The sequence below is a fragment of the Dunckerocampus dactyliophorus genome, chromosome 4 (genome assembly GCF_027744805.1).
Source record: "Dunckerocampus dactyliophorus isolate RoL2022-P2 chromosome 4, RoL_Ddac_1.1, whole genome shotgun sequence".
NCBI classification, from domain to species: Eukaryota; Metazoa; Chordata; class Actinopteri; order Syngnathiformes; family Syngnathidae; genus Dunckerocampus; species Dunckerocampus dactyliophorus.
This window is the reverse complement of record NC_072822.1, coordinates 33,888,724-33,909,038: the sequence shown is the minus strand read 5'-3', so window position 1 is coordinate 33,909,038 and position 20,315 is coordinate 33,888,724. Positions and strand designations below refer to the sequence as shown.

The 20,315-nt window shown below is 43.5% G+C and overlaps 1 protein-coding gene across 1 annotated transcript; it reads left to right on the top strand.

The window, feature by feature from the left end:
* Window positions 1-1,360: 1,360 nt before the first annotated feature.
* Window positions 1,361-19,207, top strand: LOC129179978 (uncharacterized). The gene is made up of 3 exons (XM_054773904.1): window positions 1,361-1,430; window positions 12,411-12,470; window positions 16,929-19,207. Exons 2-3 carry the CDS (start codon window positions 12,418-12,420, stop codon window positions 17,593-17,595), a joined length of 720 nt encoding a protein of 239 aa, XP_054629879.1. The 5' UTR covers window positions 1,361-1,430; window positions 12,411-12,417; the 3' UTR covers window positions 17,596-19,207.
* The last annotated feature ends 1,108 nt before the right edge of the window (window positions 19,208-20,315 follow it).

Here is a 20,315-nt window from a genome sequence, read left to right as displayed (position 1 = left end):
TCGGGAAAATCCTGACTGTTTTGATTTGGTTTCTTCATATATACTATTTTAACCAAAATACATGGAGTAAATCTACAGCGTCTTACAATCTTGCTATCAAAATTAGCATGGTAACTCAACTGTGGTTGACATTCAACTATTCAGCGGATCCGCCTCTCCGGTACCCTTGACTAGACCTTGAGGACTGTGATCAGACAATAGTTGGAACACACCCTCTGCTCATTCCTCATAAAATTCATAGTCACCATCCTCAAATTGTATACATTTCTTTAGCACAGGGTGTCCAAAGTGCGGCTTTGGGGCCATGTGCAGCCACGGCTGTATGTTTTACTGCCATGTGGCACATTCTAAAAATATTGTGTATAATTTAGCAAAGCAAAACAAGTAAAATTTTACAACAATAAAGTCAAAATATAAAGAAAATAAAGTTGTCGTCTGATGAGTAAAAGTCGTGATATTTGAAATATTAAAGAAAAATAATAAGGGTAATAATAGGGGTGTTTTTTTAAGTTGTCATATTATGAAAAACAAATAAAACAACAAATAAAGTTGTAATTTTTGGAAAATTAGGGTTGGCGAAAAAGTTCCAATATTGTGGAATAAAGTCCTAATATTACGAGAGGATAATTTAAAGTAGTTTGAAAAAAAAAAAATTTAAACTACAACAGAAATGGAAAAACAACAACTGTAATGTTACTAGAATAAAGTCAAAATATTATGAGGAAAAAAGTTGTATGTCGTATTTTTATTTGAAAATTAATCTGAATTTTACAAGAATAAAATCACACTATTATGAAGAAAGATAGCATCATTTAAGTAGCATAAAGTTGAAGTAGTTGACAAAAATATGCGTAAATTATTTGTAGATGTCATATTATAAGAAACAAAACTAAATAAAGTTGCTATTTGTGGAAAATTAGCGTCGGGAAAAAGTTATAATATTACAAAAAGAAAAGTTGTAAAAAGCAAAGTTGATACTAATAATAGGATTTTCACAGATATCACAAAGACGACGGGCAGCTTTTTCTTGAAATATAATTGCTTTACAAAATATCAAATTGGCCCTTGCATCTTTTTACTTTTCACTGTTTGGACACCCCTGCTGTGAAAACAAACAAACAAAATAACTCGGTCTGATGACGGAGCTCTGCTGACACCTTGTGGTGAATCAGCATCATTTCGCTTACTTGTTTTGGTCTTTCCGACCAAATACAAGTTAAAGATCCTCAATTATGCAAAAGTGACATTTACGTGATGTTCTCTCAGTAATACGGGTCCCCAGAGCCTGTTCACGAGACAAGAGGAACCTGTTTTTGAGGCACGAGAGGCGCTCAAACGCTCGCTTTTCAAGTTGCAGCTTTTCGTGACGTTGTGAAATACCTCCCGTCCTCGTGGCACACGATACTGCCTCTGACCCGCCCCCCAGCTAGGTGAGCCCACACCGCATATGCACCCACCGCTTTGTACAGTATATTAAATACAATATTTTTTCGTACATTATAGCGATCTAATTTATCTTATGACTAACATGACTAACATCAAATTAAAAGTACAAAATGAATGCCGACCCACCATCCACCAGTTCAAGTTCCAACCAAGTTTTTCCATGGGCTAGCATGAATTAACTTGAGACAAATGTGCACATTAGCACTCAATAAGTCATCAAAACTTACCTTTATGCATTCCCACATAGTATCAGCATTTGATACCAAATATGAGGTGAAAGAAAAATGCTAAAAATACAGTAGTAGTCTATCTGTGCGGCATGAGATCAAGTTAGCACACGCACAATGGACATGCGTCAAGTGAGACGGATGTAACAGAGAGAATCCAGACACTTTTCAAATAAAACCTAAAAAAAATGAAATAATGGAAATTATTTTTTCTTCCTGTGCGGCCCGATACCGGGCCGCGGCCTGGGGTTTGGGGACCACTGGTGTAGCGTACAGAAAGTTACGCATTGTAGGGAAATTTTAACGCAAGCACACGCACGCATAGCTCGGTTCCAAATGTGAAAATTGTAAATAGTTAATGGTGTTATATTTGTTCATAAATGGTTATTTTGATATAAAACAACCCTTTTTGTGTTGTTTATGTTGGTATGGTTGTTTAGATTTGATCTGTCACAAAAGCAGAAAATATTTATGTCACAAGAAGCTGGTTTTCACCCTTTTTTAGTCGGGAACTGGCATTTTCCTGAAACTTACCTATGTTGTACTGCTGATTACTAAAGAACGAAAAAAAGTAGAAACAAAACTTTTTTTTGTCCTGAAAGACGGGAGTCGAATCTTTCTTTTCGTAAGTTCCATGTTTATGTAGCCATAGAACACAATATTCTGTGTGCCTTCAAAGATCAGTCAAAACGGTCTAAAATGGCCGGTAGTGAAGGGGTGAATGAGTTGAAGTGCATTTATATCCTTCATACCGTCTACCTTGTCCTGAAGCGCCGATCCATCCAAAGGGTGTAACTTGGGACTTCGCTTTCGAAGCAGTCCTATGGACGATGTGGTTAAAGTATAAATGGGATACACAATTGAAGAGGAAGACCTAATCTACCCAACCAACATCTATACGAATTTAAATACACCCGATTAGCCAATGAAAAAGCTGCATTTTCAGGGAAGTCCTCACTGACGCTCCTAACGGAGCTCACATGCACGGACGGTGTCAGATTTGACCGCCGCTTACGTACGGGGATTACAATGAGAGACTCTACTGAGAGACCCACTGACCAGGAAGAGTGTGATAAGCAGATCATCTCCCTCTCCGGGCCCACTGTGGGTGCCCAGCAGCACTAGGGAAGATAGTACCAGTGGTGGGAAGGGGTTGTGCAGGCGGCGGAGGCAAAGCTGATCGAACTGGCGCTCTCCCCTGGGCGGTCAGCAGGGGAAGGTCATCCACAGCAGGGGGGAAGGCCGGAGCAGGAGCCAACGCACTTTTACTAGGGAAAGCCAGGAGAAAGCCAGGCCATTCCCAATTTGAAGGTTGGAGAACCCATAAAAAATAGTACAAGTGGGAGGTGTTCTGTCAAATTTGTCTAATATGGTTACAAATAAGCATCACATGACTGTACATAACTGTAGGTGTCCTCATCAAAGAGTATGACAATTCTCATGATGGTCATGATGCTAAAAGTGCATGTCTTTCAAATCCCTGATACGAATATGATGTAAGACTGTTTGATGACATGCATTACATAATGCTAGGTGGTTGTACAAAGTAAATCATTGGTAGATTTAGAAATTGACAAAGAGCCGCCACCACTCAAATCATTCTAACGAGAAAAGACCAGAGAGACCACTGGAATGTAACAACAAGATGCAATTGTGTTTAGTCCGAGTAGTAATTTGATGCTATTCCTCTTTGATTCAAAGGTTAGCAACTTAACCTGACAAGCTCCCGTAAATCACGTGTGAAATAAAACTCAAGAAGGTCTACTGGAGTCGAGTTGATAGAGCGTCCTCGACGATCTTCTCCACCTTTTCAAGTGCAGGCTGGCCTAAGTCCAAAAGAACTCAAAAACCAACGGAACAGTTGATAACCATGGCGCAGTTGTTGGATGGCAACAGTTGATCAGAAAAGAAATGGAAAATAAATTCCTTAAATGTTCCAAAAGAAGTTGCTGACAGCGCTGAGACCTCAATCAAAATGGAGAATCAAGTACCAGAGCTCACGTTGCTTAAAAGGAAACGCGCTGCTTCAAAAGGCTGCTTCACAAAGAAATTTAACGTCATTCACGCAATGGCCGACATGATGACGGAGGAAGAGCTCCGAGACGAATTTGCTACACTCTTCAAATACTTTTGCATGGTAAGTGACAGAAGTGAGGACTACAAGACTGGACTCCGCGAAACCGAAGCTGCTGATAGAAAAGAGAGCGCGGTGCATATCGAGCACGTGGAAGACGACGTCGGAAAAGTAAAAGTAAGGCTCGAGAAAACCGAGGAACTCGTTCGGACCAGTCTGAAGAGATACATGAAGCATAGCCTTATATCTGTCATTCAAATGGCTGAAAGGGAATGCGACATCGTTAAACGGCTGTCCCCTGCGGACGTCAATCATGATGACTACAACTCGTACCTGGACAACCTGGAAGAAGAGGTGACTGAAGCAACGCAAGCTATCTCAGAGTGGGAAAGGTGGGTACCACAGGACGAGATGAAGGAACTAAGAGCAAGGGTCGAAACTCTCCAAGAGACTAAAAGTGACCTGATGCATAAGAAATCCCAATTTAAAGACGGTTTGGTGGAACCACCGGCCCAGTCCGCAAAGGTTAAAGCAACTTGTCTAACCACGTTCAGCGGTGGCAGCAGAGACTTCTACAGATGGAAGGAAGATTGGACTTCACTGCAAAAACAATCAACCCCGCAAGTCTTGAAAGCTCAGTTAATAGACAGCATAGACAAGACCATAGTAAAAGACCTTGGATTAATGTCCTACAGTACTGCCGAAGACATATTCAGAGTCCTTGAGGACAAGTACGGAAACAAACAATCCCCCGGCAATGAGCTCTTGAGGGAGTTACAGGATCAACCTCCCGTCAAGGCGAACAACCCAAGGCAAGTCATTGAACTCATCAAAAAGATAGAAAAGGCTCTAGCAGATTTAAAGGAATTAGAGGATTATGGCGCAGCGGAGGATCGGCTCACTGTACTGTCAGTGGAAAGTAAATTACCCTTTTTCCTCCAGGACCAATGGCTAACATTTGTAGACAATCCCAGGAACGATGTTTCTCCTTACACCCGGAAGGAGAAACATCGTTCCTTTTGGGAAATTTGTCCATTCTCCACAATCCTTATGTGAAACATGAACACACATGTCTTTCCCTTTTTCTGTGTGTTCTAAAGAGAGAAAAACAGGTAGCATGAGGCAGCTAACAATGCACGTAATGGAACGCATCTATTTTGACTATAAAGCCCTCGAAAAAAAACCCTCCAACAACGTTTTGTCCTTTTCTATACATGGTGTGACCATGCAGTAACAGGCACATCCATGACAACATGTGATACTTTCAGCGTGTTGCTGTATTTTGGTCATTTTAAGCATTTCCGCAACTTCCTTTCTGGGCGCATTGATTTCACACAGCTCACAGCAACGAACGCTACTTGCGTCAACACCAGCATAGAAAGCGCGTGCCCGTGTTTGCTACCACTAATCATGGCAGACTGTGAGAGCCGCCGCTGCCGACGACTACTTTTGGACAAATGGGGATCCGGAAACGTGTTTTTTTAGCCTGAATATACGGAGGATTAGTTAATGTTTTAGAAGCTAAATGTGCAAGAAGAGAGTGTGAAACGTCGGAGCAGACGGGGGCTGAGAGAGTCCGGACTTGGTGGTGTAAATGCGGGGATTGCCAAGCCATGCCAACAGAAATCGAGTGTTGTTACCATCCATGGAAAGGCTTTGTGTATATAGCCAGGAGGACACTGCTCGAAGAGACTGCATCACAACAAACAAAGAATTGTTAGCGCTAAGGAGCCCTGCGGTGGTAGAATTTTTTTTCCACTTACCCAAAATCAACTGGAAAAGACACCCCAGGCCAACTGAACCAGGCGAACAACTGTCCACCCAGTAAGTCACCATGATATTGATTGTGATACATCTCGCCGTGTACAAACAAAACATGGAATGTGAGCTAATACTTTCCAGATAGTTTATTTGTAGTTGTTCATATGCCTGTTCTTGTTTCCCAGTCAGTACAGATTGTGTCCTATTGCGTTGTTTTGGAGTGGGCCCATTTCCTCTCGGTAGTGGCCTGAGGCGTTGTGAACGGGGCGCTGTGTCACTATGCCAGAAAAGTAGTTCTTCGGTGTTAGCTCCTACTTGGTTAACATGCAGGTCACGTTATGTAAAACCTCCTACTTGGTTAACATGCAGGTCACGTCGTGTAAATTGAGCATAGTTGGTGTCCTTTGGAGGTTTTTTTTTTTTTTAGAGGGCTTTATAGGCGGAAAAGGTGAACCCCATTACGTTGCATGATTTGCTTCCTCGTGTGTTCATGTCTCATATAAGGATTGTGGGTGATGAGCAAAATTTAAATAAAGGAAACTGCATTTTGGGGAATTTGAGGGGGAAAAAAATGCTGTTTTTCGTTGTTGGAGAGTTTTTAGAGGTGTTTTAAGAAGTGGAATAGAAATCCCATTAGATTGCACTATTAGCTGCCTCATGCTAGCGGTTTTTCAATATTTGGAATGCACAGAAAAGAGAAAGACGTGTGTTCATGTCTCTCATAAGGATTGTGGATGATGGGCAAAATTCCAAAAGAAAGTGCAGTTTTTCTTTAAGCGTTACCGAAACTTTGACAGAGCCCATTGCAACAAACGCTACTTCCATCAACAACAGCTGCATAGAAAGGGTGTTTGCTACCACTAATCACGGCAGACTTTGCGAGAGCCGCCGCAGTCACCCCCAGGCAGAGAATAGCTAGCTATAGTGAAACACTAAGCCAGTCTCATTGTGTTAGCATGCAGCACTAGTGCTAAATGTTATGTTTCATTGACAAAATAAAACCACAATAAAACAGCCACTTACAATGTCTGCTCTCCCTGGGATGCCGACTGGTGGGACGGCTGTATCTTTCAGCGCAAGACTTGCGCTCCCCGTGGAGCTGGCAAATTCAATTCAAACTCAAACGTCGCTTACGTTACCCCTCGTTGTGTCACTACGCAGGAAAAGTAGTTCTTCGGTGTTAGCGCGCCTACAATAACAATATTGCTATAGCTTGGTCACATTATGTAAACGGAACATTGTTGGTGATTTTTGGAGGGTTTTTTAGAGGGCTTCGCTTTACATGCATTGTTAGCCGCCTCATGCTAGCTGTTTTTCTCTCTTTAGGATGCGCAGAAAAGCGACAGATGTGGGTTCATAACTCACATAAGGATTGTGGATGACGGGCAAATTTTTTTAAAAAGTGCAGTTTTCCTTTAAGCTACTGCCTGTTCATTAAAAAAAATAAATGTATGAAGCCATCAATTTGTATGTCTCATATTTTAGATATTTAGCATTTTTACAGTCTTATATTAACACTTATTTAGTGTTAATGATGCAACTTCTTTTAGAGTAATTCAATGACACTATAAGACAGGGGTGTCCAAACCTTGTCCTTTGAGGGCCACAAATGAAAGGATACACAGGACACTGTTATTTTGTACAGCAACACTTGTAGATATGCTAAAAAGTTAGAAAAACACCATCCTAGCTTTGTGATACAGGTCAAAAACCGTATTATTAGTATCAATTTCACCCTTTGCTCTTTTTTCCATTTTTGCTGGTTTTTTATTTCTTAATTCTTTTCTCGTAATACTTTGACTTTATTCCTGTAATATGATATATTTTTTCCTCAACCTAATATTACAAAAATGACAACTTTATTTTGTTTAGTTTCTCAAGCGACTTGAAAATTATAAAAAAAATTCTTCAATATTTCAACTCTACGCTTCTAAAATGATATTGTTTCATCATATTATGAGTTTATTCTCCTAAAATGGTGGCTTTTTTCTCATTGGAATACAACTTCTCTTCTTGTAATTTTTTGCGGGGGCGTAATTATGACTTTATTCCCATAATATTTTAACTTTATTCTTGTATCATAACTTTTTCTGCAATGTATTTTGCCAAACATTACAACTTTATTTATTGTTTTCTCTTTTCATCATATATATATATAGTATATTCAAATATTTATTTCATATTTCAACTTTATGCTACTAAAATGACGTTAAACAAAATGATGACGTTCTCGGTAGATGACAACTTTTCTCTGTTAATATTTTTGCTATATTCTTGTAAAATTACAGCTGATTTTTCCATTTTTACTGGGGGGGTTTGTGGTAAATAGAATGTGCTGTGGGCCAATAATAAAAAAAAAAACATTTGCGGGCTGCAAATGCCACCCGGGCTGCACTTTGGACACCCCTGCTATAAGCATTAATGAATAACTTTTGGAAGAATTAATTTGACTTTATACTAATGTTTTTAAAAAAGCGAGACATGGGTGAGTGTTACATTTTGACTATATTAAGTCTACAGTGGTGTTAATAGTGTTCAAATATCACTTTGTAGCGTCAACCACAGGGGTCACTTTCAAAGTGTTGAAATGAACTCCTGGATAGTCAACTTAGGCGGGTTGAATTTGCTGTTTGGTATGAACACGATCGGTAATTGGATCGATCCGTCCGGCTCTCCCTCCTTAAACTGCTTCACCTCTTTTCGGTGAATCGTTGGTCTGCAGCCGAGACTGACGTGCGGCGTGGTGGCCAAGGCTGTGTTTAGCAACTAAGTACGCAGTGGGCTCAGTATACTTCGTCAAGTGTAAATACTGAACACACCCTAATTTTTTCCCCCATAATGGGAAATTAGACACACTAAAAATTATATGGAGAGACGGCATAAGATGACGTCACCATGAGTAAATTGGAAGAGACGGAGGACGGTTAGTGAAAAAAAAAAAGGAGGACGGTTAGTGCAGGCGAACAACACCTCCGGTAACAGCTTGCCTCCACAGAGCAAAAATAGGTTGGAAATGCACCATTTAATTGCCATCTTCAGCATTTGCGCATCACTTGCCGCACAATTGTAGAGATATAAAGTGATATTGTAACTAAAGGAACACGTTTTCAATGATCTGTGATGGCTGTACGGCGCGTCGTTTCAAAATAGAAGCGCTAACTTCCGCTCCTAGCTAGTGTTGCTGTAAACACATCTCTTCGATCGGAAATACATTCATTGGCCATGCATCTGATTCTTTCGCTTGTGTGCACTGCTCGTAAACATTGTAATGTCAGAAACTCTACGAATGTGCCGCTCTTAATTTGAAGCGTCAAGAACGATACATTTGCGACACATTTTTTGCGTTACATTTTAATCACAGTTTGGACTTTTTACCTCCTAAAAGTTGTAGTATCTAATGTCATTCCTGATCAGAGTGTCACCATTGAGGTTTAACAGCCACTGAATCTGAGAAATTATGTCCTTAGTGTTACAATTTAGAACGTCACTTCCTGTTTGGGACGGATGGCGGATGTCTGTGACCAAATTTGGGATCGTAATAACAAAATAAGCTAAGGTCTGTGGTATTTGTTTTATAACCCATCAGCCCCCTCAGAGCCTCTGCAATATAATATATCATGTAATATAATATAATTTACAATATAATTTCATTTACATGGAAAATGTATGAGTTGGGTTGAAGTCAGCTTTTTGAAAGGTCCGTAACCCTAACGCCTTCATTCGATTGTGTTGCGGCGGGCCCGCCACAATTAATTTTGGACCGCCACAGGAGCTAACGCCTCCTGATAAGTGCTAACTCCTCCTGATATGTCTGTTATATACAGTATATCTCTGATATATCTCTGATATTTCTGACATATCCTGATATATCTCGTACCAGATTTGGTGCTATCCGCTCACCAATGCTGCAACTGCATCTCAGCTTTGTGAAGTACTGTAGGTGAAAAATACTGTAGGTGAAAAAAACCCGATTATTAGCATCCACTTCGATTTTTGCTCCTTTATTCCTCCCATTTTGAAATGTATTAGTTTTTTAATATTATGGCTTCATTCCGATGTTATAACTTGTTATAATTATAAACCATCCTAATCTTCCCAAAATGACTACTTGTTTTGTTTGTTTCTGATAATATTATGACTTAAAAAAAACCAAAAACTTTTAATTTACTATTTATTTACTTACTATGCTACTAAAATGACATGATTTTTATTAAAATTGAGACTTTTTTCCTATTGATAGTTTGACTTTATTTTCGGAAAATTTCAGCTTTTTAAATTTTTATCCATTTCTACTGTTGTTGTTTTTTGTAATTTTCGAGCTATTTAAACTTTTTCTCAAGGTTAGAAATATAGATTGGCCGGTAAATTGAGAGCTTTGCCTTCCGGCTCAGCTCTCTCTTCACCACGACGGTCCGGTACAGCGACCGCATTACTGCAGACGCTTTGCCGATCTGTCTGTCGACCTCATGCTCCAAACTTCCTTCACTGGTAAACAAGACCCCGAGATACTTTACTTCTCGGCCCCAGTAAACGCTGAAGGTCACACCCCGACGAGGCCATCAGGATCACATCATCTGCGAATAGCAGAGACGAGATCCTAAGGCCTCCAAAGTGGACTCCCTCGACGCCTTGGCTGCACCTCGAAATTCTGTCCATGAAAATTATAAACAGAATCGGTGACAAAGGGCAACCTTGGTGGAGGCCAAAGCTGGAAACAGGCTGCTGGCAATGCCAACCAGACTTCTGCTTTGGTTGTACAAGGACCGAATGGTACGGAGTAGGGCGCCACCAATTCTGTACTTCTGGAGCACCGCAGGGGATGTGGTTGAATGCCTTTTCCAAGTCCACAAAGCACATGTAGACTGGTTGGGCAAACGCCCATGTACCCTCCAGTACCCTTGCAAGGGTGTAGAGCTGGTCCAGTGTTCCGTGACGTCAGCTACGGTGTTGGAACTGTCCGCATCGATGTCCTCAGACTCTGCTTCCTCTATGGAAGGTATGTCAGTGGGATTGAGAAGGGCCTCAAAATATTTCTTCCACCGTCCGAATATATCCTAAGTCGGGGACAGCAGGCTTCTGGCCCCATTGCAAACAGTGTGGACCGAGCACTGCTTCCCCTTTGTGGAGCGTTGGACAGTTTGTCAGAACCTCTTCGAGGCCGACCAAAACTCGTACTCCATGGCCTCAACGAATTTTTCCCACACCAGAGTTTTTGCCTCGACCATCGGCAAAGCCGCATGCTGCTTGGCCTGCCGGTACCTGTCAGCTGCTTCAGGAGCTCCAAAAGCCTTCCATGCTCGGTAGGACTCCTTCTTCAGCTTGACGGCAGCCCTGACCTCTGGTGTTCACCGTCGGGTTCAGGTTTTGCCATCATCACTGGCACAGACCACCTTACGGCCGCCCATTCGGACTCGATATCCTCGCCCTCCCCCGGGATGAAGGTGAAGCTCTGTCAGAGGTGAAAGTTGAAGATTCGACGAACGGGAGACTCTGCCAGACATTCTCAGCACACCCTCACTCCACGCTTGGATCTCCCAGGTCTTTCTGGTGTCCTCCCCCTGCCACCGAATCTGACTCATCACCAGGTGGTGATCAGTTGACAGCTCAGGCCTCTCTTCACCCACATATCCAGAACATGCCGACGCAGTTCTGATGATATGACTACAAAGACGATCGTGGACCTGTGGCCTCGGGTGTCCTGGTGCCAGGCTCATCCAACCCAGGCTTTGTGCTCAAGATGCAGCTCAACAAAACCTAAGTTCATCAAACAAAGCTAAATGGAACTGCAGAGGTGGTTCTCAACTGTCAAGTCCGGTTCTCAGCTTTGTGCTCAGCGCACGTTCATATAAAAGGGGGGCGTTTGACATCATAATATTCGACTTCCGCGCAAAAATGAAGCGATCCCTGGTAGTGAGTGGATAGCCTCGTGAGCCAGCATACGCTGACATGAATGGAGGCACAGAAGACTGCGAATGCCACAGCTGACAGCCCCAATGTGGGAATATTTTGGGTTTTAAACAGAATGAACAAGGTGAGCGCATGAACACCGACGAACCGCTTGTTCGAAAGTAGTGACGAAGAAGGGGAACACGACCAACTTGCATGCACGCCTCAACCACACCCATCCTGTCTGATTTTCCTAACTGGGAAAGAAAACTTCAGATGGGAGGTGTAGCAGAGCCTTTGTCCCCACAGTCAATGCTTAGTGAGGCGTCTGGTTGGCAAAGTAAATATAAACAAAATAGTGCAAAATGGTGTGCGCTCGCAGACCGAGTCGTTCGCTACACTGCAAAAAAAAACAAAAAACATTCAATATGTTTATACGGCATAAATTCTATGCCATAGATTTAATTTAAAAATGGCCTTAAAATATGTTGTCGATAATATCGATTATCAACGATCATTTCTAGCACAATTAGCGATCAGCAAAAATCGTGACCGGCCTCATCAGGGAATGCTAGCAGCGCGATTTTTTTTTTTTTATATATAATTTTTATTTCTCCATGTGCCCTGTGGGGCTCCGTAGGTTCTCAATAAATGGTGACGCCATCTCCGAAGTGGTTAAACAGTGAAACGGTAGCACTTTCATCACCAAATTTAAGCTGAAAGCCTGGACATAGCCTGGTCGGGACCAAAATTGCGAGTTTTTTTCTCGTTTTTTCGTTTTATTTTTTTCTCATAATATTGCGACGTTACTGTTGTAAAATGAGGACTTTTTCCTCCTTAGATTAAAACTTTTTTTCTCTTCGTAGTTGACTTTATTCTTCTAAAATTACAGCTGAGGTGAGACATACACACAATAACTTTGTTCATGTGGGCTCACAAAAAACCCCAAAACATTTTAGGAGCATGGAGTTGAATTATTGCATGAATATGAATGCGCTTTGTTGTGTGATTTCCAGGAGTGAGATGGAGAGTGAGGAACAACAACAGCCTGTCGGTGCTGAGAGCATTGAATATAGGTGAGACTTTCACACTGTTATATACGGATATTATTATTATTATTATAACTTTAATTTCAGTCTACTAGGCGAGCGCAGGGGTGTCCAAACATTTTTCCAGCAAGGGAAATGTTCTGACTTTATTCCCACAATATTTGGTCTTCATTCTCGCAACATTATAACTTTTTCCCCAACCTCCATCCATCCATCCATCCATCCATCCATCCATCCATCCATCCATCCGTTTTCAAGGCCGCTTATCCTCATTAGGGTCGCAGGGGTATGCTGGAGCCTATCCCAGCTGACTTCGGGCGAGAGGCGGGGTACACTTTTTCCCCCAACCTGATTTTCTAAAAATGACATCCATATTTTGTTTCTCATAATATTACCAGTATAAGCAAACGTCTTTTGTCTCAACCTGATTGAGATGCTTTGGCATGACCTGAAGAGAGCCGTTCACACCAGAACCTTGCTGAAGAGGAATGGTCCAAAATGCATCCTGATGTTTGTGCACGTCTGATCTGCAGCTACAGGAAACGTCTGGTTGAGATTTTTGCTGCCAAAGGAGGCTCAACCAGTTATTAAATCCAAATTCACTTACTTTTTCCTGCCTGTCCTGTCAATATGTACATATTACTAACGCACGTCAAGCCACACCTCTTTGTTGTGACGGCAGACGGAGTGCCCCCAGGCAGTCACATAGATAACTTTATCCTAACCTAAACACATCAGCAGCAGTGCTATTCCAACACCACATATGTATCTCCAACTCTGGAATGACACTCATGGGGCCCGGCCGGGCACAGCCCGAAGAGACAACATGGGTCCCCCCTCCAATGAGCTCACCACTCATGGGAGGGGCCAAAGGGGTCGGGTGCAGAGTGAGCTGGGTGACAGCCGAAGGCGGGGACCTTGGCGGTCCAATCCTCAGCTACAGAAACTAGCTCTAGGGACATGGAATGTCACCTCTCTGGTAGGGAAAGAGCCTGAGCTGGTGCATGAGGTTGAGAAGTTCCGGCTAGATATAGTCGGACTCACCTCAACGCACAGCAAGGGCTCTGTAACCAGTCCTCTTGAGAGGGGTTGGACCTTGTTCCACTCTGGCGTTGCCAGCAGTGAGAGGCGACGGGCAGGGGTGGCAATTCTTGTTGCGCCCCGGCTTGTGGCCGGCATGTTGGAGTCTAACCTGGTGAACGAGAGGGTAGTTTCCCTCCGCCTTCGAGTGGGGGGACGGGTCCTGACTGTTGTTTGTGCTTATGCGCCAAACAGCAGTTCAGAATACACACCTTTTTTGGAGTCTCTAGAGGAAGTACTGGAGAGTGCTCCCTCAGGCGATTCCCTTGTTCTGCTGGGGGACTTCAATGCTCACGTTGGCAGCGACAGTGAGACCTGGAGAGGCGTGATTGGGAGGAACGGCCCCCCTGATCTGAACCCGAGCGGTGCTTTGTTATTGGACTTCTGTGCTCGTCACAGATTGTCGATAACAAACACAATGTTCAAGCATAAGGGTGCCCACATGTGCACTTGGCACCAGGACACCCTAGGCCGCACTTCCATGATTGACTTTGTGGTCGCATCATCGGACTTGCGGCCATATGTTTTGGACACTCGGGTGAAGAGAGGGGCGGAGCTGTCAACTGATCACCACCTGGTGGTAAGTTGGCTCCGATGGTGGGGGAGGATGCCGGTCAGACCTGGCAGGCCCAAACGCATTGTGAGGGTCTGCTGGGAACGACTGGCAGAGTCCCCTGTCAGAAGGAGTTTCAACTCCCACCTCCGGGAGAGATTCGACCATGTTCCAAGGGAGGTGGTGGACATTGAGTCTGAATGGGCCATGTTCCGTGCCTCTATTGTCGAGGCAGCTGATCGGAGCTGTGGCCGTAAGGTGGTTGGTGCCTGTCGTGGCGGTAATCCCAGAACCCGTTGGTGGACACCAGTGGTGAGGGATGCCGTCAAGATGAAGGAGTCCTATCGAGCCTTTTTGGCTCATGGGACTCCGGAAGCAGCTGACAGGTATCGGCAGGCCAAGCGGTCTGCGGCTCTGGCAGTCGCTGAGGCAAAACCTCGGACATGGGAGGAGTTCGGAGAAGCCATGGAGAACGACTTCCGGACGGCTTCGAAGAGATTCTGGACCACCATTTGGCGTTTCAGGAGGGGGAAGCAGTGCACAGTCAACACCGTGTATAGTGGGGATGGTGTGCTGCTGACCTCAACTCGGGATGTTGTGGATCTGTGGAAAGAATACTTCGAAGACCTCCTCAATCCCACCGACACGTCTTCCTATGAGGAAGCAGAGCCTGGGGACTCCACGGTGGGCTCTCCTATCTCTGGGGCTGAGGTTGTCGAGGTTGTCAAAAAGCTCCTCGGTGGCAGAGCCCCGGGGGTGGATGAGATCCGCCCGGAGTTCCTTAAGGCCATGGATGCTGTAGGCATGTCTTGGTTGACACGACTCTGCAGCATCGCGTGGACATTGGGGGCAGTGCCTCTGGATTGGCAGACCAGGGTGGTGGTTCCCCTTTTTAAGAAGGGGGACCGGAGGGTGTGTTCCAACTATCGTGGAATCACACTCCTCAGCCTCCCTGGTAAGGTCTATTCAGGGGTTCTGCAGAGGAGGATCCGCCGGATAGTTGAATCTCGGATTCAGGAGGAGCAGTGTAGTTTTCGTCCTGGTTGTGGAACTTCAACTTTCACTTGATCGGTTCGCAGCCGAGTGCGAAGCGGCCAGGATGAGAATCAGCACCTCCAAGTCCGAGTCCATGGTTCTCGCCCGGAAAAGGGTGGAATGCCATCTCCAGGTCGGGGATGAGATCCTGCCCCAAGTGGAGGAGTTTAGGTACCTTGGGGTCTTATTCACGAGTGAGGGAAGGATGGAACGCAAGATCGATCAGCGAATAGGTGCGGCATCTGCAGTGATGCAGACTCTACATCGGTCTGTTGTGGTGAAGAGAGAGCTAAGCCAAAAGGCAAAGCTCTCAATTTACTGGTCGATCTATGTTCTTACCCTAATGACCGAAAGGACAAGATCGCGGGTACAAGCGGCCGAAATGAGTTTTCTCCGTAGGGTGGCTGGGCTCTCCCTTAGAGATAGGGTGAGAAGCACTGTCATCCGGGAGAGACTCGGAGTAGAACCGCTGCTCCTCCGCATTGAGAGGAGCCAGATGAGGTGGCTTGGGCATCTGGTCAGGATGCCTCCCGGACGCCTCCCTGGGGAGGTGTTCAGGGCAAGTCCGACCGGTAAAAGGCCTCGGGGAAGACCCAGGACACCTTGGAGAGACTATGTTTCCCAACTGGCCTGGGAACGCCACGGGATCCGCCGGGAGGAGCTGGACGAAGTGGCCGGGGAGAGGAAAATCTGGGCCTCCCTGCTTAGGCTGTTGCCCCCGCGACCCGATCTCAGATAAGCGGTAGAAGATGGATGAATGGATGGATGGATGGATGGAATGACACTTCCTCACTTTCACGAGACACCGCGAGGTGCGTTCAGGGACACTCCGAACATCACAAGAACGTCTTTATTAAGCATGCATGTGTGGCCTAAATAAACAGAAAGACCAAGAAACACAGTAAGTGGATATTTTCGAACCTCACTAGCCTAACCCCTCCTGCAGAAGTACAATTGCTGCATTTAAATACGCTCCAAAAATACATCTACACCTAAAACGTGTGACTTTAACTTAAATGACGTGGTGTCTTTGAACGCAACCCATCATTGCTCATAACAACACGGTTAAGGAGTGATTTGAATGTGAAGGTAGCGTTGGACAAATTGATTAATCAAATAAAATAATTGTTTGTGTTGTACGAGTTTAAGCAGGCTGTTTGTTTATTTTTGTGATTTAGATGAAAATCAGACTACATTTTATGACTAATTTAAGCAGAAATGTAAGAAATTCCAAAGGGTTCACATACTTTTTCTTCCAACTGTATACGCCACAGGCTTTCTGATTTCTGCCCTGCGATTGGCTGGTGACCAGTCCAGGGTGTGCACCACCTCTCGTGACCCGGATGACGACAAGCGGTATAGAATTTCTTGACTATATGTCCAAGTCTGTATCGGACAGCGCCTGGGTCCAGACTTGGACGGTGGTCTGCCAGTCAGTAATCGCTTCAGTGCACACTACTGTACTTACACAATGTGCAGGTACAAAACATCACAACTTGTCAAAGCGTCTTCCTGCTGGAAATTGTTGAGATTCATAGTTGCAGCACTCTTTTTTTCCACTGCAGATACCGCTATCGTACCACTTGAGGTTACCACAAAACAAATGCCTTTGTGTACAACCTAAAGCAGAGAAGAGAAGTCTTTGGATAGGCGGGGGTGCGAATGTCGACTCGCAAATAGGCGGGGATCTACTGTGCTTATTCAACACATGCTTGACCTGCCTGGCAGAAAATGTCCCCCATGACCTCTCAAGTGTTACATTTTTCACGAAAAGTGACATTAAAAGCTTGTTTATTTTCTCTTTCTCTGTCTGTCAGTTTATTACCTGAGAGTTCTGCAGTGGAAGAAGATGCTCTTCGATCGACACAGAACACCTCATCATGGATGACGGCCGTGTATCGAGGTGTTTGGTGTTTGACGGGATTCTTGATTTTGTCCGGCTGCGTTGCAGCCGGCTTTTTTGTGATGAACTCCAAGTTAGATCAGGTCAAGAGTCGGCTGAACGCCACCGAAGAAGTCCAGCGGCGTCTGAATACGTCTCTGACGCAGCATGACGACCTGATGAAGAAGTATCGAGATCAAATGCTCATGCTGAAGACTGAACGAGACACAGTCCTGAAGGAGCAGCAACGGATGAAAGACCGCATAAATGGCCTGAAGCCTCAGCAAAGTAAACTGCAGGGTCAGTATGACAAGGCGAAGACTGAAATGAACTCCCTAAAAAACTGCTGCCTTGACATACAGAGTCTGCAACTGCAAGGAACTGTAAAGGGACTGCAGAAGCAGATTGATGTAAATGTTGAGCGCTGCAACACATTGGCAGAAGATCTACAGACACTGACTCAGGGTCGAGTCAACCTACAACAACAGCAGCAGGACTTTTTAGATGCAGAGAAGACGCTAAAGGGACTGGTCCGCGGCATCGCTTGTAACAATACCATGGCGTCCCGCTTCAATTGCACAAGGAAAAAATTTGATGTGTAACTTGTGTCACATATCCTATTCCTAGCCAGTGGTTCCCGACCCTTACTGAGCCACGGCACATACAGGAGGTCCCCGGTCTGCATACAAAGTCTCTTCCTACGACGCCGATGTACGTCAGGATGTAGCCCTGAATTACCATTTAGGGCACTCACGCTGTACACAGAACACATGAAGAACATATAAAATACAGTCCTGAAAAGATTAAATACGAGAATGAAATGAAACGGCGGCAGAGAGCCACTCTTTTTATCCCTGTGGTTGTGTTGTCAAGGTCAGGGGCGTATTTAGTCATTTGGGGGCCCAAAGCAAATGCAGTCATTGGTGCCCTCAATCAACGTTCCAGTTTTTACTAGGGCAGTAGGATGATTAAAAATGAAATCAAAATCAAATTATCACAGTTTCTATTGAATTCATCATATTTGCAACTACAGTCATCCCTCGTTCATCGCCGTTGACGTTCTAATTATGTTTTTAACATTACAGCCCTATGGACATGAAATAACACCCCTATTGTCGCGTTTACTTTCATGTTACTCAATATAGTCGACATAATAAGATAGAAAACCTGTTGACAACCTTCTAAATATGTAGAGCCCTCTACACATAAAATAACACCCCTATAGTCACCTTTACACTCCTGTTACCCAATATAGTAGCCATAATAAGAGAAAATAAGACATAGAAAACCTGTTTACAACCTTCTAGATATGGTTTTAACATCACTATCGCTATAAAAAATGTAATCCATTATTATCAAATGTGAAATAACACCCCTATAGTCATCTTTACACTCCTATTACCCAATATAGTAGACATAAGAGAAAATACATAGAATATTATGACCTAAATATATTTGCAACAGAATTAGAGCCTTCAAGACATGAAATAACACCCCTGTGGTCACCTTTACACTCTTATTTTGATTAGAAATAAGAGAAAATAAGACATAGAGAACCTGTTTATGAACTTCCACATGTGTTTTATTAACATGATTAAAGCCCTCTAGATGTGAACTTAGACCCCTACGGTCACCTTTACACTCCTATTACCCAATATACTGTAGTAGATATAATAAGAAAAAATAAGACATAAGACATAGAAAACGTGTACATGACCTAAAAAAAAACTGTTTATGACCTGAATAAGTTTTTTCACATTATTGAGCTCTCTAGACATGAAATAACTGTTACGATTCTGTGTCGTGCTGCTGCCCCCTTTCTTCCTTGTGTTGCAGCGCTCCTCTCCCGCCGCCTGTGAGCTCATCAACGCACCTGCAACCCGTCAGAAGTGGCTCTTAAGCGGCAGACTCCACCACACTCATCGCCAGATTGTTGCCAACTTAGCACTGTCACAGGCCACTTCCTTGCTGTAGTCCTCGCTGTTGCTATTTAGCTTCTGTGCCTTTGCCTAGTCCTTGTAATCCCTGCCTAGTGTAGTCTGCTGCAGAGTGATTATCTCTTTTTGTTATTATCACCTGCCTTGTTTGCCGCAGTGCCTTTTGTTATTTCACATTTTCTACCACAGTTTCTGGTAGCTCCCTTAGTTGACCTTACCCTTTTTCCTGCGAGTTTTCTGGGCCTTTTTGTGTTGGACTTGTTACTATCTTATTTGTACTTTGTATCCTTTTGTTGTACTAGTACTGGTGTGCAATAAAATATTTTCACACCAAAGTCGACTCTCGCACCTTGGGGTCCAAGCTCCGGCTCACGCTGCATTCTGACAATATCACCCCATAGTCACCTTTACCCTCCATCCATTTCCTACGCTGATTGTCCTCACTACCTGACCTTGACAATCCTATTTCCCAATATAGTACACATGATAAGAGAAAAATATAAGACATAGAAACCTGTTTGTGACGTTGTAAATGTGTTTTTTAACATTAGAGCCCTGTAGATGTGAAATACAGTCACACCCCTATAGTCACCTTTACACTCCTATTATCCAATATAGTAGACACACTAAGAGAAAATAAAACATAAGACATGGAAAACCTGTTTGACTTTCTGAATGGTTTTAACAGAGCCCTCTCGATGTGAAATAACTCCCCTATAGTCACCTTTACACTCCTATTAGCCAATATAAGACATAGAAAATATTTTTACAACCATCTAAATATGTATTTTTTTACATTATTAGAGCCCTTTAGACATAATATAACACCCCTATAGTGACCTATTACCCAATATAGTCGACAGTATATATATATATATATATATATATATATATATATATACTGTATATACTGAATGAAATTTGGTGTTTACGCACGGACAGATTTTACGCACTATTTCCCGGCTGCTATACCCCCAGGCCCCTGCCACACTTCTCTGTGGACCATCTCTTCGAGGCGGGCGCTGACAACAACCAGATGTGGTGTCACGTGAAACCCTGCGTGAAATCCTATATATATATATATATATATATATATATATATATATATATATATATATATATATATATACAGTGTATTCTTTTCTTTTTAACAATTGCCATTTTTGCAACCTTACGTTTTCAAGCCAAACGTCCAATAGATGGCGCCCTAGTAGTATTTGTTTAGTGTGCAGCGTTTCCATTTCTGCACTTCCACTTATGCAGCGTGCGTTCCATTCCTTCCATTTGTTGCACTCAAAGTTCCCGATATGGTGTGTGTGCTGCCATGTACCCTAACCACCCTGAACAATGTGCGTGGCGACAGTGTAGGATCCGTCACAACACTA